At 34.6% G+C, this 22,997-nt stretch overlaps 2 protein-coding genes across 4 annotated transcripts in view; one reads left to right on the top strand and one right to left on the bottom strand.

Moving 5' to 3' along the window:
* The window catches only part of Scrn3 (secernin 3), a 30,935-nt gene extending 20,349 nt beyond the window's left edge, over positions 1–10,586 (bottom strand). For 2 of the 3 annotated variants that reach the window (XM_040294493.2, XM_078017629.1), the window contains exons 1-4: positions 10,442–10,586; positions 8,527–8,693; positions 5,555–5,736; positions 4,877–5,076 (exon numbers count right to left, since the gene is read on the bottom strand). In XM_040294493.2, the coding sequence (XP_040150427.1) occupies positions 4,877–5,076; positions 5,555–5,736; positions 8,527–8,682 (538 nt within the window). In that variant the 5' untranslated portion in view covers positions 8,683–8,693; positions 10,442–10,586. The remainder of the gene's footprint in view (positions 1–4,876; positions 5,077–5,554; positions 5,737–8,526; positions 8,694–10,441) is intronic. The other variant, XM_013358293.4, reaches the window with a different exon arrangement.
* The window catches only part of Cirsr (corepressor of RBPJ and splicing regulator), a 40,454-nt gene continuing 28,019 nt past the window's right edge, over positions 10,563–22,997 (top strand). Inside the window, exons 1-7 of the mRNA XM_005324610.4 lie at positions 10,563–10,697; positions 13,828–13,922; positions 17,499–17,572; positions 18,863–18,873; positions 18,962–19,026; positions 19,401–19,449; positions 20,511–20,628. Of these exons, the coding sequence (XP_005324667.2) occupies positions 10,626–10,697; positions 13,828–13,922; positions 17,499–17,572; positions 18,863–18,873; positions 18,962–19,026; positions 19,401–19,449; positions 20,511–20,628 (484 nt within the window). The 5' untranslated portion in view covers positions 10,563–10,625. The remainder of the gene's footprint in view (positions 10,698–13,827; positions 13,923–17,498; positions 17,573–18,862; positions 18,874–18,961; positions 19,027–19,400; positions 19,450–20,510; positions 20,629–22,997) is intronic.

Here is a 22,997-nt window from a genome sequence, read left to right as displayed (position 1 = left end):
GTTATAAGAAATAATCCAGGGAGAAACTGTGTTCCCTTTACTCCATATCCCCCAACAAAAACATTTTGAAAAACCAGAGTATAAAGTCACAATCATAATACTGGTAATGATACAGTCAAGAAAAAGAATGCTTGTACTACCACAAGAATCCTTTATGTTGCCCCCTCTTAGAGCCATACCCACTTGTCTCCCACCCCTAGCATACATGAACTCCAGGCAACCACTACTTTGTTCTCTTATTTCTCTAAATATTAATTCTAAAAATCCTAGCTTTGTTTTTTTTACTCAACATAATTCTCTAAAGATTCATCCAGCTTACTGTAGGTATCAACAGTTTGTTCCTTTTTATTGCTGAGTAATACTCAAGGATGTGGATTTACTATAGTTTCTAACACTATTTTTTTTAAATCATAAATACATTTAAAACAGAAAAAATAAGGCTTGCAAAGATATTGTGGCACAAGTCACAAATAAAATTTTCCACTAAAATACAAAAGAGAAAAAACAATAAAAGTCTGTTCACAATAAATTATATAGCTGATGATAAATGAAAATTGACCCAACCACTCAGGAGAATCACAAGTTTGAGGACAGCCTAGACAACTTAGGAAGACCCTGTCTCAAAATTTTTTAAAAAGGGCTGAGAATGTAGCCCAGAGGTAAAGTGTCCCTGGGTTTAATCCCTGTACCACAAAAATAAATGTTAATTAATTAAAATTGATAATGTTTTGAAACTGATTTAAAAGACAGCTGTAAAGTAAAAATCAACTAAGTAATTATTCTACTGAAGTAATACTTGGGATATTCTCACTATAAAATCAAGACTTAAGTCAAAATAGAATCAAGGATAGTGATGAAGTTTCCATCTAAGAGATGATTCCCTATAATCCAACAATTCAGTTCTTTTAAATCAACATATATTTTAATTGACACATAATAATTGTACATATTTATGTGGTATAGTGTAGCATTTTACATGTATAATAATGTCTAATAACCAGACCAAGGCAAATGGGTGTATATTACATCAGACATATATCATTTCTTTGTGTTAGGAACATTCAAAGACAACAATTTAGTTCTTGGGCTCATTTAGAAATAGAAAAACTGGTGACAAAACGTACAACTGGATAATGAGACCCAGTGAAGGTGCTTATTTTGCATGACCTAATGAGACTTTTTCACAGAATGTTGAACTATGTTGAATAGAATTCATTTGTCTTTTCATGTAGCATATTTGATAAAATTAAAAGTGCTTAATGATATAATAGGGTCAATTAACAATCAGAAAATAGTCTACATTAAACTTTATATATTAAAAAAGATAAAATACATAAAATAAAACATAAAACAATATATATAAAGCAAAATATATAACAAAATGTCCAACAAAACAACTGGCAATGATCTGTTTTGAAAATAATATCCAAATCCTCCAAAGCTCAAGTCTTCCTTTATGAAGCCTTTCTGAACTTCCCCAGCTTACAATGACCTTTCCTTTCTTTAATATTCACAGCATCTATGTGTATCATTCATACAACAATTAACATTTTTACATGTATATATTATCTCCTTAGTAAAACTAGGAGATCCTCCTGGATCTCGAACATAATCACATGATTATGTTTGAACACAGGTTGTGCTCTAGTGAAAGAACACTGAACTGAAATCAGGAAGATCTCAATTCCAAGTTTTGCATATACCAGTCTCTTTCATCTCTGGATTTCCTCACTTGAAAAAAATAAAAGGAATATATGATCAAAACAAAATCATGGGAAAGAAAAAGCAAAGCATTCTAAAGCAAACAAATTGTGTTGTTCTACCCAATGACATAAAATTTTGTTTTACTATTATATCAGCGTACCCTTTCTTTTTTACTGATAACATTAAAATCAAGCATAATAGTGGGATTTATTATTACATATTAGTACATGCACATAATTTAGTCAATTTCATTCACCAGTACCTTCTTTTCCCTCTCCTCTATCCTCCTCCTTGTCCCTTTCTTCTACTCCACTGATCTCCTTTCTATTTTTATGACATCCTTGCTCCTGCCTTTTATTTTCTTTAGCATCCACATACGAAAGAAAATATGACTATTGAGTTTCTGAGTCTGGCTTACTTCATTTAACATAATGTTCTCAAGTTCCATCCATTTTCCTGTAAATTACACAGTTTCATTCATATTTATGTCTGAATAAAACTCCATTGTCCAAAGTTCATGTATGAAGGCACAAATTGGTGTCAACATACTTTATATACAACCAGAGATATGAAAATTGTGCTGTATATATCTAATAAGAATTGTAATGCATTCTGCTGTCATTTATCTTTTAAAAAATCAATTTAAAAAAGCTCCATTGTGTATATATACCACATTTTCTTTATTCACTTATCCATTGATAGACACTTACAGACAGACATTGGTTCTATACCTTGGCTATTGGGAATTGCATTGCTATAAACATGGGTATGTATGTATAGCTATGCTGACTTTAATTCTTTTGAATAAATACTGAGGAATACCATAGCTGTATCATATGATGTTTCCATTCCTAGTCTTTTGAGGAACCTCCATACTGATTTCCATACTGGTTATACAAAGTCATAATCCCTGGGGCTGGGGATGTGGCTCAAGTGGTAGCGCGCTCGCCTGGCATGCGTGCGGCCCGGGTTCGATCCTCAGCACCACATACAGACAAAGATGTTGTGTCCACCAAATACTAAAAAATAAATATTAAAATTCTCTCTCTCTCTCTCTCCCTCTCTCTCACTTTCTTTAAAAAAAAAAAGGTCATAATCCCATCAAGATCCCATAAGTATTCTTTTTCTCCTTCATTCTTGCCAGCATTTATTATTATTTGTATTTCTTGATTACTGTCATTCTAATTGGAATAAGATGAACTCTTAGGGTAATTTTGATTTGCATTTCCCTGATTGCTAAAGATGTTGAAATTTTTTTCATATATTTGTTGACCATTTGTATTTCTTCTTTTGAGAAGTGTTTAATTTTTTCCCCATTTATTGACTGGGTTATTTTCTAGATTTTTAAAGTTCTTTATATATTATGGATATTAATCCTCTGTTGAAAAACTAGCTAGCAAAGACTTCTCCCAGTTTGTATACTCTCTTCATGCTCTTTTTTTACTTTGCTGTACAGAAGCTTTTCAATTTGATGCAAACCCATTTATTAATTTTTGGTACTATTTCCTGAATTTTAGGAGTCTTGTTGAGGAAGTTGTTGCTTGTCTGTACCTATATGTTGGAGTGCTGACCCACTTTAAAGTTGCCAAGTTTCTGGTCTGATTCCTAGGTCTTTCATCCATTTTGAGTTGACTTTTGTGCAGGGTGAGAGGGATCTCAACCTCAAATTCAGAGTGAGTTTCATTATTCTACATCTGGATATTCAGTTTTTCCACACATTTGTTTAAAAGGCTATATTTTCTCCAAAGTATATTTTGGGCACCTTTGTAAGGATCAGATGAATGTATCTGTGTGGGTCTGTCTCTGTGTCTTCTATTTTATTCCTTTGCTCTAAGTGTGTTTTTATACCAGTTCTGTTGTGTTTTTCTTACTAGCTTTGTAGTGTAATTTAAAATTGGGTATTGTGATGCCATCAGCATTTTTTTCTTTTCTTTGAGTTGCTTGTGATATTCTGGATTTTATATTCTTCCATATGAATTTTGGGACTGTTTTTTCTAGTTCTGTGAAGAATATTATTGGTATTTTGATGGACATTGCATTGAATCTGTAGATCACTTTTTGTACTACAGCCATTCTGCCTATCCATGAACATGGGAGATCTGTCCATCTTCTAATGTCTTCTTCAATTTCTTTCTTCAGTGTTCTATAATTTTCATTATAAAGGTCTTTTACCTCTTTGATTAGATTTATTCTTTCTTTCTTTCTTTAGGTTATAATGCATGGAATTGTTTTCCTAATTTCTTTTTCAATGGATTGATTATTGGTGTATAGGAAAGTTACTGATTCTTGAATATTGATTTTGTATCTTGATACTTTGTTGAGTTTGTTTATTAGTTCTAGAAGTCAGGGGGAACTTTTTAGATCTTATAAGTATGGGATAATATCATCTGCAAACAGTGATAATTTGACTTTTCCCTTTACTCTTTGTATTCCTTTTATTTTATTTCCTTCTCACATAATTGCTAAAATTTCAGAAAATGTATTGAAATATATATACTCATGAGAGTGGACATTCTTGTTTCACTATATCCTTTCTAACCACCAACCCAAAGACATCCATCTCCAGCTCCATTCCCCTTTTCTCATCTCCATACTTAAGCATGAAAGAATTTTGGTGTTCAGCTCAAAGTTAAAAGAGGATAAGATAGCAAGGGGTTATTAAAAGAAAAAAAGTACTATAAAATAGCCAAAAACTGCTGCACATAAAATATACACACATTATATGAAACTCATATAGCCAGAGATAATGCTACCTTTTAACCTTTTCAAGAATGCACTTCATAGTACATGTTCTTTCCAATTTTTAACTTTTCCCCTACAGGTTAACCTTTATTTTGCTAGAATATAAATCTTCAAAGACAATGAAATGCAATATCTGCAGTTAAGGGTATATTTTATTAATAGTATATTAAATTAAATCACACAAAAAAGTTGTCCATCTAGATTAATTACCACAAGAGCAAGTTATTAAAGCAAAGTCATTCCTTATGTTCTTCGTCTTCTGCATGTGCCCATTTGCCCTACTGCTTTCCCCCACAGGCCGAAGCAGTAAGACCTGCCACAAGAAACTGAGCAGATGTGCCACCATATTCTTGGATTTTCCTCTCTTTCAGAATTGTGAGCCAAAATAGATTTGTTCCCTTATAAATTAAAAAAAAAAAGTTTTCCATACCTTTTACTTTTTCTGCTGCCCAATGCTTCCCTGCAGTCTCCAGAATCCAGGCTTCATTCCTATCAGCTATCAGGAAACTGTTGTGATAACTAAATTCCATCCTGCCCTCTGTACAGTTTCCACCCTGGCCATATTTCTCTAACAAATCAACAATGACCTTGAGGGCTTTTTCAGCTGTGTCAGCTCTTTCAAGGCCAAGTCTAAAATAAAAATATCAAAATAAACTTTTTTTATTTTTCTGAAATATTTTCATGCTCATATGACTTTGTGTTTACATTCAAAGCAAAAATTCTTTCAAGTTAACAAATAATATGAAATCTAATTTTTAAACTTTTTGACTTGGTAATTTATTAGCAAGTTACTTTATATCTGAAATTCATATATCTCATTTGTAAAATTATGATAGTAATACATATTCCATAAGGTTATTGTGTAAATTACACAATTATATTAGGTACTTCCAATGAATCAAGATTTCCCCCTCCTTCCCTTCTCCCAATTAATTATCTTTGATAGCCATGAAATTGCATGCTGAAACTCTAAAACATTTTTATCTTTGATACTATAAAGTATCAAAGTCCAAAAAAAGAAAAATTGAAAAATAAAATAGGTAAGAATTATACCAAGATTTAACAATTAGACAAGTTCTATAATGAAAAAATATAACACACAAATAACCTGACAAGGTCCATGCCCAGTAGTGCTTCTTCATCACAAACTTCTTCTCTTCCCCATACAGCTTCATTCCCAATGCAAACTCCATGCTCATTGGCTCCCATTTCTGCCCCCCACAACCAAGCAGGGCGACTAAGGACAACAGCATATGTTTCCGGAACTTGATCAATTTCTATATAAGTACACTGTTAAAAAAAAAAGTCATAGCCATAACCACAAAACCAAAAAAAGTTATCAAAATCTAGAATTTAAAAAATCATTCAAAAGATACACCATTATCAAAGAGGTCAATGAAATATAACTAAATTGAAATTTTTAGTAATAAAGGCATTACTCTTAAAATATTCAGAATTAATGCTAAATCATTTATTCATCCAAATAATGGCTGAGTATCTCCTACTGTAAAGTACTCTGCTAAAAGAGATCTTAGTTATAAAGACTTAATCAATACAAAGCTTACTTATAACAAACTAAGACTTCTACATTAAGACACAACAAAATATAAAGTACAAGGGTCATGAAGAGAAGTGAACATGAGGCACTACAGAAGCTCAGGAAAGAATTCTAGTTGTAAAGTCTTGAACATTTTTTGCAAAGGAAGATGTATAGGAATTGATGATTAAGAAAGGAATTCTCCAGCTGCAGTTGTGGCTCAGCAGTAGATCACTCGCCTAGCACATGTGAGGCCCTGTGTGCGAGGGCCTGGGTTTGATCCTCAGCACCACATAAAAATAAAATAAAGATATTGTGTCCATCTACAACTAAAAAATAAAATATGAAAAAGAAATGAATTCTCAACCTCAATGTCCAGTGTTTCCTAATTAGGCACACATATGGTAACCCCTAAATACAGGAGTATTCTCATAGAAGTCTATATCACTTGTGGAATAAGCCCATCAAGTATGTCTGCAGCAGTGGAAAGAATGAGAACCACTGGTTTACAAGATAGCCAGATTTAAATATAAAGTGGAACCGGTATCCCAGATGAATAAACAGTTTCAGAAAAAGAAAAAATATATAGCCTAATATATAGAAAATGTCTAATATATCTGAGTGTTAGAATGTCACAGAATTAAAATACAAAAAGTACATAACTTAGCAATAAAATATAAAGTGAAACTTTCACTAAAGTTCCATAGTAAATTATTTCTTAAATAAAAATTTTAAAGGATCCTTCAATTCATTTGTATACTATCAAGTGACTGAATAAAATGCATGTTGTTAGTGCTATTGCAGGGCTTAATAAACCTTTTAATGAGTCATAAACCTTTATCCAGAATCTGGATTAACTTTTCTTATTCTACACCAATCAAAATCATTTTTGTCTAACAAACTTCCTAGTGAAGCTTTCCTTGATCCCTAGTCTGAATTACATGTTTCTCCTATGCTGCAATATGTTGCTTCTACTTAAATTTATCATTTAATTTATAGTGGAATTAGTTGCATATACCTCCTATTCCAACGGTAGACTCTAAGTTCCCATTGGACAACATCTGAATCTTACAGCTGACTTTAAACTCCTTGCTCTAACATGCTTGCATGTGAAAAGTATTCTAATATTTCATCAAAGAATAATTTTCATTAGTTATTTCAATTGCTTCCAAATCATTGAAATAAAAATCAGAAGCCTATTTCTAATTCAATTATTTTTCATATTTAAATTCTTGAATTTTAACTTCTATTATCTCTTCCAAATTGCTAGTTAATGATAGTAATAACTGTTTTATGATATTTTAAAAGTAGCATATTGCTAACAAAACATGTATTTCAGATTTCCTGTTTTCTGAGATACTTTGGTTTGCAATTTGAAGCAATGAAGATCTCTGACATGCTAGAGGGCTCTGCCTGTTTTTTTGTGTCAATTCATGGCCTTGGTGATTTGTCTGTAAACTATTCTAAATTCTGGCTCCTGGTCAGAATTAGACAAATGCCTTTTGTGAATAACATGCCACCCCAGAACTCATCTAGGAACTGGTTGTCTTGTAAGCAGAGTGATGCCTGATTTCTTAAAATTCATTTATACTCACCTTCTGTGTCATCAAGAAACATGAACACCCATGGGATATTCTCATTGAAAGTTGTCACATATAAACCAGTGTTTTTAAATATTAGAGGTTACACTTAACATTATGCTCTGATCAAAGGAAGTTTTCATTCACTGTTGTGTAAAAAGAGTTACGGAATAATAGTGCTACATCTGGAGAAACAATCCAAGGGCCAGTGGGAAACAAAAATTCAACATCGTCTCAATTAGAAAGTTGGGGACCCTTCTAAGAGTGTCAGATAGAAGCAGTTTTTCCCTTGGTGGACTGTCTAATTTTTTTTAAGAGAGAGAGAGAGAGAGAGAGAGAGAGAGAGAGAGAGAGAGAGAGAGAGAATTTTTTAATATTTATTTTTTAGTTTTCGGCAGACACAACATCTTTGTATGTGGTGCTGAGGATCCAACCCGGGCCACATGCATGCTAGGCAAGCATGCTACCACTTGAGCCACATCCCCAGCCCAGGACTGTCTAATTTTTATTGCTTGGTATGAAGTGGAGAAATTAAGCTATAGAGTCTGGTGTTTAAGACAACCTTGGTACTCTGGCGATGTGAGGACTGCACTGCCTCTTGGAAGATGGACTAATATCTATGGGTGTTACCTTATACTTTTTTAATGACATTCTTTTAAAAATTAGTTTCTGGGCTGGGGTTGTGGCTCAGTGGCTGAGCACTTACCTAGAATGTGTGAGGCACTGGGTTCAATTCTCAGCACCAGGTTGAAAAAATACATAAATAAAGGTATTGTGTCTATCTACAACTAAAAAATATTTTTTTAAAAACAAATATTTTTAAAAAATGAGTTTCCTCTGTTGTACATATTTATGCACTCTTTGTGAGGTGAAGGTGCTTCCCAGATTTAGACTTGGAATGAAGGCAATTTTTAAAAATAAAGTTTTGAATATCTAGAAAATAAAAACATATATTTCACCTACCTTAAGAGGTTCTCTGTTATCATGAACTGCAGCAGGAAAATAAACTACCTCTTGTACTTCATCACAGAGTCTGTCTGAATTTTTTCCAAAAATAATCCTCTTATCAATTGTTGCTGGGGGTAATGCCACAAATGTATCACAGGAATAGGGCTCCATTTTCTAAACAACTACAAATCACATAGAAGTTTTTAAATAACAAAAGAAAACATTTTTAAGTATATACAAAACAAATACTCCTACTCTCTGGCCAAGGGATATTATTACCATGTCTAATAAAGGGTGTTCATTAAAGCTTTAAATATCATAAACTATAATACAATAATCAACATGACTTAAGAATCAACCATGAACTACAAGAATCAACAAGAAAATAGCAATGTGAACTACTTTCTTCTAGTTGATGGGTCAAATTTATTCTCTAAAACCTTTCTCTCCTAAAGTCTCCCCTGAATTTCTTTTCACTATTCCTATATTCTGGAATCTCTACACCTAGCCTACTTTTATAAAGGCTATATTCTATATATTTGTGCACCAGTCCTCTTATTGGCAATAAAATCCTTAAGAGGTAAGATTATGCCTTAATTATCTTTGCATTGTTATCATTGAAACTTATGGGGGGGAAAAACATGTTTTCAGTATTTTCTCGAAATAAGAAAAGGTTTCCTTTGACCTAAGAAAGAATATGCAGAGATTATAATATTAAAAAGACAGAAATTTTGAAACAGATTCACTACTTCAAATATAAAAAATGTCAATGAAATTCCAATTGTCAATATTTCATGGTGGAAGTTCACAAATATAATTTGTAAATCCTGATTGTAGAATTTCATATGTAGATTGTCTTCACTAGAAATTTGAAAAATTTAAATCATCAATTTTAGTAATATACTTAAGTATTCTATACTTTATTTTGCTTTAAGAATACACACATTGTTTTAGCTTTTTATTTTATAATGCCCAAACTCCTGAAGTTTTTCTCTTCTCAATGATGAGAAAGAGGTCACTATCCTTATTGTTCTTTCCTTTGAGTATTTCAACTTTTATGTCTTGCATCTCCTTCTATTTGTGTTCCAAAGTTGGTTCCACCACTACATAACTTTGGCAAGCTATTTAATTGTTCTATGCATGCAGGCTCAATAGTAGAATAAAAGATTAAACAGAGCTATTACGGGGATTTCAATTAGACAAGTTAAGCGTTTTGCTTAACATGAAACATAGTAGATCCTCAAATGAAAGCTGTTATTATCTGGCAGAAGAGTAAATTACACAAATAGTCTAGTCTAAACTCCGGTAGAGGACTTGGTTGATGTGTGCTCTATAATAATAGCAGCCACATCTACTCAAAACCCTGGAGTCCTGACGTCCATCAAGCTGCACTAGGAGATCTCAACTATCCAAGAGGGGTCGTGAGGGAAGCTAGGTACAATTGCTGCCTAGTTAGAATGGTACTTGGCCCATTGAGGACATGAAACTTGGACTCTCACACCATTTATCACTCAACAAATGTTTGCTGAACATCTTTCTGCACTAGGAAACGTACAGCTGGAAATAACTAGAAACAAAAGGAGCTCCCGCTCTTGTAGAGCTGACATTCTATTTTATAGCTTTCAAAATGCATCACATCGTTTGAACCTCACAATTGTACTCCAGTTAAAGCGAGAATTACTCTCTCCACAAGACAGGTGAACAACCCGGTGCAGAAAAGTTTTTGCAACTCGTGTCAGCGTTCAACGAAAGCAATGGGCTCGAACATCTGACAGCTGATAGAAAGAGCCGCCACCGCGGACCCCGTACACTGCGTGAGACGATCAAATCGCTGTGGCCGCGAGTCCCGCGGTCAGGCAGCGCCGCGCCACAGCTAGTCCAGGGCTCTGGCCTCCGCTGCGCACGTTCCTCCCTCTAGCAAGCCCCTCACCTGGCCTCTGCGCTTCCAGAAGTGACAGCTGAAAGTAGCGGGAGGAGGCGCCAGTTGACGGAAGCTGTCACCTTTGACCTAGGAAGTTCCCGCGGCTGCTGGAGGCGCAGTTCCGGTTAGGCGGCAGAGTTTGTTTACGTTGCTCGCTGACCGGTTGGTTGCCTTCCTCAGCTCGAATGCCAAGATGGGGAAATCCTTCGCCAACTTCATGTGCAAAAAGGACTTTCATCCTGCCTCCAAATCCAATATCAAAAAGGTGAGTAGAGGAAACCCAAAGGGATCTGGCTTACGGCCACTGGGTCCCCAGGGGCTGCTGAGGTGAGAGTGGTGATGTCGCTAGGATACCAGGATATCACCTCCTCTCCAGGCCAGAAGCCCAGGTGCTCTCGCCCCCTTTTCCTCACTGATGAAGCAGGCGCTCTACGTTTGTTCTACATCCGAGTTGGGAGGCTCTCGTTGGCTCTGTCGGTCAAAGTGTAAATCCATAAAACGTGGAGCCTGCGCTCACAGTTGCTCAATACTTGCCTTAACTGGTTCGGGTTTGGTCTTTTCGAATCCGAGGTTCACGGCTCCTTAGTTTTCTCCTCTACAAAGACGACTGTTTATTTAAAATAGATCGTATAAAAGAAATCACCCTCATTGAATATTAGCGTTTTAAATAATTAATTACAGTCGGGGCGGTGACGCACTCCGGAGGATCTCAAGTTGGAGGCCAGCCTTTGCAATTTAGCGAGATCCTCAGCAACTTCGCGAGACCCTGTCTCAAAATTAAAAAAAAAAAAAGAAGAAGAAGAAGAAGGGGTTGAGGATGTAGCTTAGTGATAGAGTACTTCTGGACTCAATCACTGGCACCAAAAATAAATAAGGCAAAATTAATTTATTAGAGGCTGGAGTTGTGGCTCAGTGGTAGAGCACTTGCTTAGCAGGTGTGAGGCACTGGGTTCAATTCTCAACACCGCATATAAATAAATGAATAAAATCAAGGTCCATCAACATCTTAAAAAAATACTTTTTAAAAAATAATTAATTAGGGCTGGGGATGTGGCTCAAGCGGTAGTGCGCTCGCCTGGCATGCGTGCGGCCCGGGTTCGATCCTCAGCACCACATACAAACAAAGATGTGTCCGCCGAAAACTAAAAAATAAATATTAAAATTCTCTCTCTCTCAAAAAATTAATTAATTAATTAATTACAGTTCGGCTAAGCTCAGGGCAGAAAAACCATAGCGAAAATGATTGTGGTGAAAAGCAAAAGGATGAAGTAAAAAGTCAGAGCTTTGGAGGCAGACGAAGATTCTAACCATTCATTCCAGCATAGTCGGTATTAGACCTTGCATAAAATATTTATATATTTACTTGTTTATTGGTACTGGGGATTGAACCAATGGGCTACATCCCAACCATTTTTTATTTTGAGACAAGTTCTGCTAAGTTGCTAAGGGTCTCTCTCTACAAGTTGCTGACACTAACCTTAAACTTAGCAATCCTCCTGCAGTCCCTGAATTACAGGCATTGCCACACAAAATAGTTAATATTCCTGATCCAAAATTTCTTAATCTACAAATAAAGGATGATCAGTATCACTTGCTTTGACTTGTAAAGTTGTGAAGAGTAAATGGGATGGTGTATCTCATCCAGCCCCTAGGACTGTCCTCCATAAATATTAACACCTCATACCATTGAACTGCCATCCTTTTCTTTATACCCTGCATTCTGCCTTGAATGTGTATCTACTTTCCTAAATCTCTATCTGTGCCTTTGGGGGAAAAAATGAGATAGTGTGGGTAGAGGATTTGAAACAAAGTGAGTGCTTACTACTGTGTGCATCACATACAGGGGGTACTAAAATTGTTAATTGACTATACACACAAAGTTGTGAAATGAAGTAGGCTTTTAATTTTATATATAGCATGTTTTATGTTTTTGAGTTTTATATAGCCATGTGAATATGTACATATATATGTAAAGTATGTTACCACCATGTAAATAGAATTATGTTTTATATACTAATGCATATATGTGCATTAGAAAATCTTTGGCAGAACAGGGCATAATAGTGCACACCTGTAATATCAGTGGCTTGGGAGACTGAGGCATGAGGATCACAAGTTCAAAACCAGCATCTGCAACTTAGTGAGGCCCTACACAACATAGTGAGACCCTGTCTCTAAATAAAATTTTAAAAGGGCTGAGGGTGTGTGGCTTGGTAAATAAGACCCTTGGGTTCAATCCCTGGTGCCAAAAAAAAAAAAAAAATCTTTAGTAAGGGTTGGGGTTGTAGCTCAATGGTAGAGCACTTGCCCAGCACATGTGAGGCACTGGGTTCAATCCTCAATAGCACATAAAAATAAATAAGTCAAATAAATATATTGTGTCCATCTACAACTTTAAAAAAATTTAAAAAGGAGGGCTGGGGATGTGGCTCAAGCGGTAGCGCGCTCGCCTGGCATGCGTGCGGCCCGGGTTCGATCCTCAGCACCACATACCAACAAAGATGTTGTGTCCGCCGAGAACTAAAAAAAATAAATATTAAAAATTAAAAAAAAAAAAAAAAATTTAAAAAGAATCTTTGGCAGGATGTGCAATAAATGGATAACACTAGCTACCTGTGAATACAATTACTTGATAAAAAATAACTTTTAATAACCAAAACTAAAAAATAAATAACCAAAACTTATAAAGCATTCTATGCTTGTAAAGCATTCTAATCTATGTCTCATTCTCTTTACTATATTTTTATGGTGTTGTGAATTTCACACAGACACCTTTACCCTAAGGTGTTCATGCTACTGAGCACTTCTGTCTTATTTCTTTGGTTTTTTGTTTTGTTTTGTTTTGTGCTGAGGATTGAACCTAGGGCCTCCATCATGTTGGGCAAGCACTCTAAATCCCTAGCCCCTGTCTTATATCTTTGTTTCTTTTCTTGTCTCTTTCTTTTTTTCCTACAATTTCATTTCCTTTCCCTTTTTTCTCTTTCTCCAGTTCTCCTCTCTTAGGGTATTGGTGACACCCAGTAGCATTGGTGGCCATTGCATAACACTACTTCTAATGTCCTGTACTAATGGGTTATCTATGTTAGACATATTCTATGTAAAGAAATGTTTTTTTTGCTCTCTGAAATAATGTAGGGACCGGTACAAAGTGCTGTTGTACCACACATACTGAAAGCAGTTCTCATGTTTGTGTGAAAGTATAGCTATGTTGAATGGTTGAATTTTAGGATTTATATCAAGATACAAATCATATTTTCAGATATTATTTTGTGATGATGTCATTATTACTAAATTGGACTGTCATAAACAATGCCATTTTATATTTAATTATGAAAAAAACAAACTTGCTACTTAAATCCAACTATTTAATTTACTTTTTTACTTTACTCATTTAGGTATGGATGGCAGAACAGAAAATATCATATGATAAGAAGAAACAAGAAGAATTAATGCAACAGTACCTTAAAGAACAAGAGTCATATGATAATAGGTGAGATATGCCCCTCTGCCATTGTTTTTAGAATAATCAATTACAGGAGACTAATCCCTTTACTCTCATAGATGGTCACTTTTTTTGACTTTACCCATAATTCACATAAAATGTATTTTCATACGACTCATATAGTTTCTGAGCAAAGCTGGGTGTGGTAGCTGCTTCAGAGGTGTGGCAGGAGATTTGCTTGAGCCCAGGAGTTTGAGACCAGCCTTGGAAAATAGTGAGACCACTGTCACAAAAATAGATTTAATAAACAAAGCACAGTGGGGCACGTCTGTATTCCTAGCAGCTCAGGAGGCTGAAGCAGGAGGATTGGAGTTGAAAGCCAGCCTCAGCACCTTAACAAGGCTCCAAGCAACTCATTGAGACCCTGGCTATAAATAAAATATAAAAAAGGGATAGAGTTGTGGCTCAGTAGTTGAGTGCCCCTGGGTTTAATCCCCTGTACAAAAATATAAATAAATAAATAATAAAAATAAGTAAACCAATCAATAAAAATCAAGTAAACTGTAGAACACTCCTCTGTTTATGGGCATTGGGGTTGCTTATACTTTTGAGCTATTGTGAATAATGCTGTAAATCTTGACATAGAGGTAACTGTTCAAGTTCCTGTTTTCAATTTCTTTAAATATATTTTTAGGTGGGGCTGGGATTGTGGCTCAGCGATAGAGTGCTCGCCTAGCACCGGTGGGACCTGGGTTTGATCCTCAGCACCACATAAAAATAAAGGCATTGTGTTATGTCCATCTACATCTAAAAAATAAATATTAAAAAAAATAAAATTAAAAAATAATAAATATATTTTTAGGAATGGAGTCACTGGATCATATAATTCACCAAATTCTTTTCTATAGTGACTGTGCTATCTTTTTTTTTTATTAGAACTTTATAGTTATATATAGTAGTTGGGGGGCTCATCCCAACAAACTCATACATGCATGAAATTTTAATTCAGGTCATGATCCCCACTTTTTCCTCCCATTTCCTTCCCCTCTCCTTCCCCTCTCCCATTCTCCTTCCTCTACTATAATTCCATTTGCTTATTTATTTATATTTGATCAGTTCTTTTTACTTATGCATAATAGTGAAGTTCCCTGTTGATTTTTGTTTGTATGTTTGGTATCAGGAATTGACTCAGGGGCACTCAACCACTGAACCACATCCCCAGTCCTATTTTGTATTTTATTTAGAGACAGGGTCTCACTGAGTTGCTGAGCGCCTCACTTTTGCTGAGGCTGGCTTTGAACTCATGATCCTCCTGCCCCAGCCTCCCAAGCCACTGGGATTTCAGGCATGTACCACTGTTTTTGTTTTTTAATTTATTTTTTAGTTATAGGTGGACACAATATCTGTATTTTATATTTATGTGGTGCTGAGGATAGAACCCAGAGCCTCACCATGCTAGGCGAGCGCTCTACCTCTGAGCCACAACCCCAGCCCCTCCCGGCCACAATTTCTTAATCCATCATTTATTGGTGGGCACCTGGGTTGATTTCATAATTTAGTTATTGTGAATTGCTCTCCTATAAACATGGAGGTGACTTTATTGCTGTAGTATGCCAATTTTAGATCTTTTAGGAAAATACCAAGGAATGAGATAGGTGAGTTATCCCTAGTTTTGTAAGAAATCTCCATACTGCTTTCCTGAGTAGTTGTACTAGTCTACAGTTCCACAAAAATGTACAAGTGTACTTTTTCCTTGCCAGCATTTACTGTTTGTGTTCTTGATCGATGCCGTTCTGACTAGAATAAGATGAAATCTTGGTGTAGTTTTGATTTGCATTTCCCTGATTGATAGAGATGTTAAACATTTTTTCATAGATTTTTTTGACCATTTGTGTTTCTTTTTTCAGAAGTTTCTGGTTAGTTCTTTGGCCCATTTATTGATTGAGTTAGTTGGTTTGAGTTTTTGTTTTGTTTTTTTGGGGGGGTATTAAGTTGAATTCTTTATATATTCTGTATGTTAACCCCCTATTGAAGACGTCACTGGTCAAGATTTTCTCCCATTCTGTAGCTCTCTCTCCATACTTTTAATAATTTCCTTTGCTGAACTGCTCTATTTAACTTTTTTTTGTTTTGTTTTTTTTGTTTTTTTGTGTTCAGCAGTAACCATCCTAGTAAGTATGAAGTGGTATCTCATTGCAGTTTTGGATTTACATTTCCATAATATTTAGTGATGCTGAGCTTTTTAATTTTCATTTTTTGAAAATATTTTTTAGTTGTAGTTGGATGCAGTATCTTTATTTTATTTATTTTTATGTGTTGCCGAGGATCAAACCCAGGGCTTCGCACGTGCTAGGCAATTGCTCTACTGCTAAGCCACAACCCAACCCTTAATTTTCATTTTTTAATGGTGTTAATATAAGACAAAATTTACATACTTGTGTAAAGATATGTTGACTTCTAAGTATATTAAGAGTTTTGGCGTCATCACCATAATCTAATTTCAGAACGTTTCATCTCTGAAAAAGAAATCTTATACCTATTAGCAATTACTTCCAATTTCCCAACCTTGTCCTTCTACCTCTCAGCCCTAAGTAATTGCCAGTCTACTCTATAAATTTGCCAATTCTGGACATGTCCTGTACATGTGGCATCTTGTAACTGATTTCTTTTTCTTAGCATGTTTTATGGTATGGCATGTATCAGCACTTAATTCCTTTCTGTTGCTGAATAATAATCCATTGTATGGATGTCTGTACCTACGTTCTTTTGCTTCTCTTTTTTTTTTCCTTAACAGTTGTTTATAGAATCCAATGGAAGTAAGAGAAGAATCTCAATCATGTAGCATATCCATTTTGATTGTCTTTTCCAAGTATGAGAGGAAATTCTATTTCCTTGTTGGCTTTCTTCTTTATAATTAGCACTTTACCTGTATTTTTTGAATTAAACTTTAACTCAGGCATACAATTTGTGGCTGAGGATTTTTTATAAAAAGCCAAACATTTCTTTTTGTAAATGGAACCTGAACAGGAAACTTTCAGTGTTAAAATGGAACAATAAAAATAAGATTTTTGAGGTACAGCAGGCACTGATTCTATCATATTAAGTTGCTTATTGGAGAGTTTTTTAAAAATGAGTCTTTTTTCATTGGCCTCACTAAAGAATTTGATTCTCTCATTTAGATTCTTACAAGCATTAATTGGCTTTGACTTTCTCAAGAAAACCCAGACTCATTTTCAAAACTGATTCCTCACAATTAAGAAAAACTGTTGGCAACCTTGTCCTTGTCCAACTGTTTAACTTAATTCCAACTCTGTGATGACCTTCAGGATTTCAACAGCATTTCAGAATTTAAGAAAAGTCCTTTAGAGTGACCATAGAGTTTTTCCTCTTTTTTGTTGAGAGGACCAGAATATTTCAAGTAAGAAGACGGTTTCAGAACTTACAGCCTATTATTAAAGAAATAGTATTGTTTGATTTCCGTTCACATATTCTAAATGTCCTCTAATCAGTGGGGTAAAATTTTAGAATTTGAATGCTAACAAAAAAATATTTATTTTTATTCTCTTGGGGTTCCTTTTGGGGTGGAAGGATAAAACTGTTAAGTTTATTTCTTATGTCATTTAGATTGCTTATGGGAGATGAACGTGTAAAGAATGGCCTTAATTTCATGTATGAAGCCCCACCAGGAGCCAAAAAAGGTACTTGCTCTGTTTCCTTAAAATATTTTATATGTTTACAACTACAGATTGAGAACTGCTGGGTGTGATAGCACAAACCTGTAGTGGAAGCTACCAGGGAGTCTCAAAACAGGAAGAGGCAAGTTCAGGACCAACCTGCACAACATAGTGACCTCCATCTCAAAGAAATTAATTAATCAAAATTTTTAAAAAAAAGATTGAAAACTGCTAATAGACTTTTTTTTAAGAGAAGAGAGAAAGAGAATTTTTTTTTTTTTTTTTTTTTTTAGTATTTATTTTTCAGCTTTCGGTGAACACAACATCTTTATTTTATGTGGTGCTGAGGATAGAACCCAGCTCCCTGCACATGCCAGGCAAGCGTGTTACCGCTTGAGCCACATCCCCAGCCAGCTAACAGACTTTTTAAAAGTATTCTTTGTTGGCTGGGGATGTGGCTCAAGCGGTAGCGCGCTCGCCTGGCATGCGTGCGGCCCGGGTTCGATCCTCAGCACCACATACAAACAAAGATGTTGTGTGCGCCGAGAACTAAAATAAAAATAAACATTAAAAATTCTCTCTCTCTCTCTCTCTCTCTCTCTCCTCTCTTAAAAAAAAAAAAGTATTCTTTGTTTTTAAAGATTGTTATCATGTCAGGTGCAATGGTGCAAACCTATAATCCTTATCTGGGAGGCTGAGACAGGAAGATCACAACTTTATTAACACCCTCACTTAAATAAAAAGGACTGGGTTTGTAGTTCAGTGTTAGAGCACCCCTGGCTTCAATCCCCAGTACTACAAAATAATAAATAAAAAATAAATAAAATTGGTTTTCTGAGGAGATAATAAAGAATAATATTATAACCAATAAAGTAGAATAAATATTAAAAATATTGTTCTATTCTAGTAATTTTTCACGAGGTGTCCTTTTGGGAGGGAAAAAATCTCAACACCAGCAGAAATGCATTTATTCTTTTATAATGTGGTTATATCTTTAGTCTTTCCTTCTAAATATACTTGTGTATATAAAATACAATATTCACTGTCTGTAAAAAGCATAAAAGTTTCAAAATTAGCAATTAACAATTAGCAGTTAACATGTTTGTTAAATACAGTATTGTTAAATTCAGTATTGTATTTTATCCTTTCGTCCTTGATTTTTATCTCATGCAAGAAGAAAGAAGTCAAACCAGTACAATCTTACAAATTATAATCAAATAACATATCATAGTGGTGATATACATTTGTTTTTTACACTGATAATTTTAACTTGTCCTACTTTTTCCCCTCCTGTATTTTTGATATGCAATCAAGAAAACAAAGAGGTAAAGCACTATTTACTATTTGAATTTACTTATAATTAATTTTGATTTTTATGGAGAAAATTGAAAGACTTTTTAATGAATGTTTTAGAAAGAAGAAACAGAAGGAGAGACAGAATACAAATTTGAATGGCAGAAAGGAGCTCCACGAGAAAAGTACGGTCTGGTTTGCTTTTAAGATATAATATATATCACTATATCTGCAATCCCATCTTATGTTATCACCTTTATATGCATTAGAGAAAGTAACTAATATGAAAACATTTTTATTGAACTTTCTTATGCAACCAATCTACTTTTATCATAGTCTTGTTTTATATACTTGTTCTTTTTATTTATAAATTACAAACTATAAGCCTAGGTATTTGATAACTATTTTGAAATATTAAATAGACTATAGTTCTGTATACTTATTGAAGTAATAACACAGTTCATATTGTTCTGAGAACTATAACTTTTTCAAGTTAACTACCATTGAATTTATTAAATTATTCTTAATATTTTATTTATACATTTTCTCTACTTAATAGATATGCCAAAGATGACATGAACATCAGAGATCAGCCCTTTGGCATTCAGGCAAGTGACATGTATTTTACCCTTTACGAATAATTTTTATTTAGTAAATATCTACATTATTATCAAAAAGGTGTTCACACTGAAAAAGAACAATATGGTTTGTATTTGTATCAGATAATGGTAGGAATAAGGAGAAAACATTAAATGTGGTAGACTGACCAAAAATGGGAATCAAAATTACTAATAAGAGTTATGGGGATGCTGGGATTGTAGCTCAACGGTAGAGCACTCGCCTAGCATGCGTGGGGCCCTGTGTTCGATCCTCAGCACCACATAAAAATAAATGAATGGAATAAAGGGATTGTATCCAACTACAACTTAAAAAAATAAATATTTTTTTTAAAAAAGTTATAGGGCTGCAGTTGTGGCTCAGCTGTAGAGCCCTCGACTAGCATGTGTGAGGCCTGGGTTTGATCCTCAGCACCACATAAAAATAAATAAATAAGATATTGTGTCCAACTACAACTAAAAAATAAATACTTAAAAAAAAAGAGTTATAATGATGTTGGTGTCTGCTCTTTTCCAAGAATTTGGAGAATTAGGTCATGACCAAGAAAAGATTTAAAACAGTCATTTGTTTAGAATCAGGGCAGCCTGTCACTAGAGGGAATCCTTATAAAGAAAATGTTGTTGGAACCTTTCCTTGCTTGTTCATTTATGTATTATCTGTCACTTCAACAGCAGAGCTGAGTCGTTACAGTTGGCACAGAGGTTGGGCCTGAAAAGCCTAAAATAAGTTCTATTTGAACCTTTACAGGAAAATTTTGCCAGCTCCTGGTTTAGAAATGTGAAACTTTTAATTTTGACTTATTAAAACTAAGAAATTTTAAGATGATATTGTTATATTGCCACCAACTAAGAAGTAAAAAGCAATAGGATTCAGCTTAGGTGTTGGGCAGAATTTATAATAAGATTTTAGTTTTTGTATTAAATTTACCAAACTTAGTTTTGTAGTGTCTTTTCCTACAGATCTTTTTAAAATGTAATTTAACTTGAATCCTACCAAACATTGGTTAGATTCTTAGTATTTTAGTAACCAAAAGAATATTCACTTTTCTCAGGTTCGAAATGTAAGATGTATTAAATGTCACAAATGGGGTCATGTCAACACAGATCGAGAGTGTCCTTTGTTTGGTCTTTCTGGAATCAATGCAAGTTCGGTTCCCACTGATGGCTCAGGTAGGCATTAGACATGATTTTTTTTAGAATTTAGGTAAAGAAGGAAAGAAAAATAACATTTTTTTCTTTAATCTGAGTATTTTTTGTTTTACTTGAGTTTTATTGTTTTAGACTAAGGCACAATTACCAAAATATGATTATCATTGAGAAATTCTGTGTTGAATCTGAAATGCTTTGTAATAGAATTAAAATGTAATTTTTCCAGCCAAAGGCCCTATGAACTTGATTTTTTAAGGTAAGATAACAATAAATACTTTATCAGGTTAGTGGCCTAAAATTAGAAAATAAATGGTTGATTCTCATATTTAGGTTCTCCTGATTTTTAAAAAAGGCTGGAGTGAAAGCGTCAGCAATCATTTCTCTTTGGTTCATGGAATTAAAAACAAAACTGAAGGGAGAGAAAAGGGAAATTGCATGGAAATGAAGGGAGACCCTCATTGCTATACAAAATTACATATAAGAGGTTGTGAGGGGAATAGGAAAATAAATAAGGAGAGAAATGAATTACAGTAGATGGGGTAGAGAGAGAAGATGTGAGGGAAGGGGAGGGGGGATAGTAGGGGATAGGAAAAGTAGTAGAATACAACAATTACTAATAGGGCATTATGTAAAATTGTGGATGTGTAACCGACGTGATTCTGCCATCTGCATTTGGGGTAAAAATTGGGAGTTCATAACCCACTTCAATCTAATGTATGAAATATGATATGTCAAGAGCTTTGTAATGTTGTGAACAACCAATAAAAAAAAATTTAAAAAAACAAAACTGAGTAAAGAAAGATGATAAATATATTTAAATTGGGTTTATATTGGAAAATTATTTATCTTACTACATATTACTTTCTAAAAAAAATTTGTCCACTTGGGTTTGCATCATTTTGGCTCTTCATAAAAAGGATACTAAAACTGTGAAGTTTTAGCTTAAGTTCATCATTATCTTACTACTATTTCATTGAGATAGCCATACTAATTTAATCCTGTCTCAGAATAAGTCATAATAGAAATACCCTACTTAACTCTATAAACTTCAGTGAGTAATTTCACTTTTATGGGCTTCAACTCCTGATTTTTTTTTTTCGGTACAAGGGATTGAACCCAAGGGCACTTTATTACTGAACTACATCCCCAGCTCTTTATAAAATCTTTTACCTGGAGGGAGGGTTCCACTAAGTCGCTGAGAGTCTGACTGAATTGCTGAGGCTGACATCAAACTTGAGATCTTCCTACCTGAGCTTCCCTAGTCACTGGGATTACAGGCATGAGCCATCACACCCAGCTCAACTCCTGATTTTACAATAAGGATGATAGTATGACTCAGATTTTCAGCACTTTATAAAGCAGCTATAGAACTCTTTTTTTTTTTTTTAAAGAAATCTTACATAAAACCCTAAAACATAAAAGCACTGCTATTTATTGAAACAAGTCCTCTGGGCATTAAGTCCCCTTCTTTCAGTCACAAGGCCTCCAGTCATCTCTTTAGAATCTCTATGGCTTTTGCTGTTCACCTCAATCTTGAGCCTAGGGTTCACCCTCATTCAGCTTTCAACCTTTTGCATCTGTTCTTACAGCTAGAAGATCCTGCTTTCTTCTAGAAAACCACGTTCAAAAAAGTTCATCTTAATATTAGGAGTTTAGGAATTTGATCCATCGTTATTTTGGGCATTTCCCTAGTGGTGTTATAGATGTTAGAATTGGTGAGAAGGAAGCATACCTATAAAATACTGTGATTGATTTTTGAAAAATCTTTATTCCTGTAAAATAAGTTCAGAAACCACCTTTTAAGGAGAAGGAGAACTATTTGTTCAGTTGTAAGACAATGTTAATACAGTCTTTGTTCTGGCAAAATACCTTATAAAAGAACTTACCACTGATACCACAATACAGATACTCTTAATAACCCACATAGCTAATTCTCCCTCCTTCCCTGCCCTCTTCCAATTAGTAGAAGGGATAAAGGCCCCAAAGGAAATAAAACCCCAAAGAAAATGGAATGGAGTACGTCATACATCACGAACCCATTTGGCTCAAATATTTTTGACACTTCCCTTTATTAGTCCAGAGATTCATTGTTACATCTTAAAAGTATATTCTGTTTTCTAGATAGGGTTGCTTCTTTCTCATCTTTTCCTTCATGCCAGTCTTATAGTTTCCTTACACCTACATGATTCATGGGTTGTTTTGAGACAAGCAGAAGTAGTAGCTATCTTTCTTCCCTAGCCTCATCGTACTCTGATCCTGCTTCTGAGAGAATGAGTAGGATAGACTCCAGGCTTAGCCCTTTCTTTTAATAATCAGTAGGCTTGCCTTGTCTTGAGTCTGTATTAGAAAGTATGCTAACAACAACCCAAAGAACTTGTGTATTAACCTAT

The sequence above is a fragment of the Ictidomys tridecemlineatus genome, chromosome 7 (genome assembly GCF_052094955.1).
Source record: "Ictidomys tridecemlineatus isolate mIctTri1 chromosome 7, mIctTri1.hap1, whole genome shotgun sequence".
Classification (NCBI taxonomy): Eukaryota; Metazoa; Chordata; class Mammalia; order Rodentia; family Sciuridae; genus Ictidomys; species Ictidomys tridecemlineatus.
The sequence above is the reverse complement of the archived record's forward strand: the minus strand, read 5'-3'. Positions and strand labels throughout refer to the sequence as shown.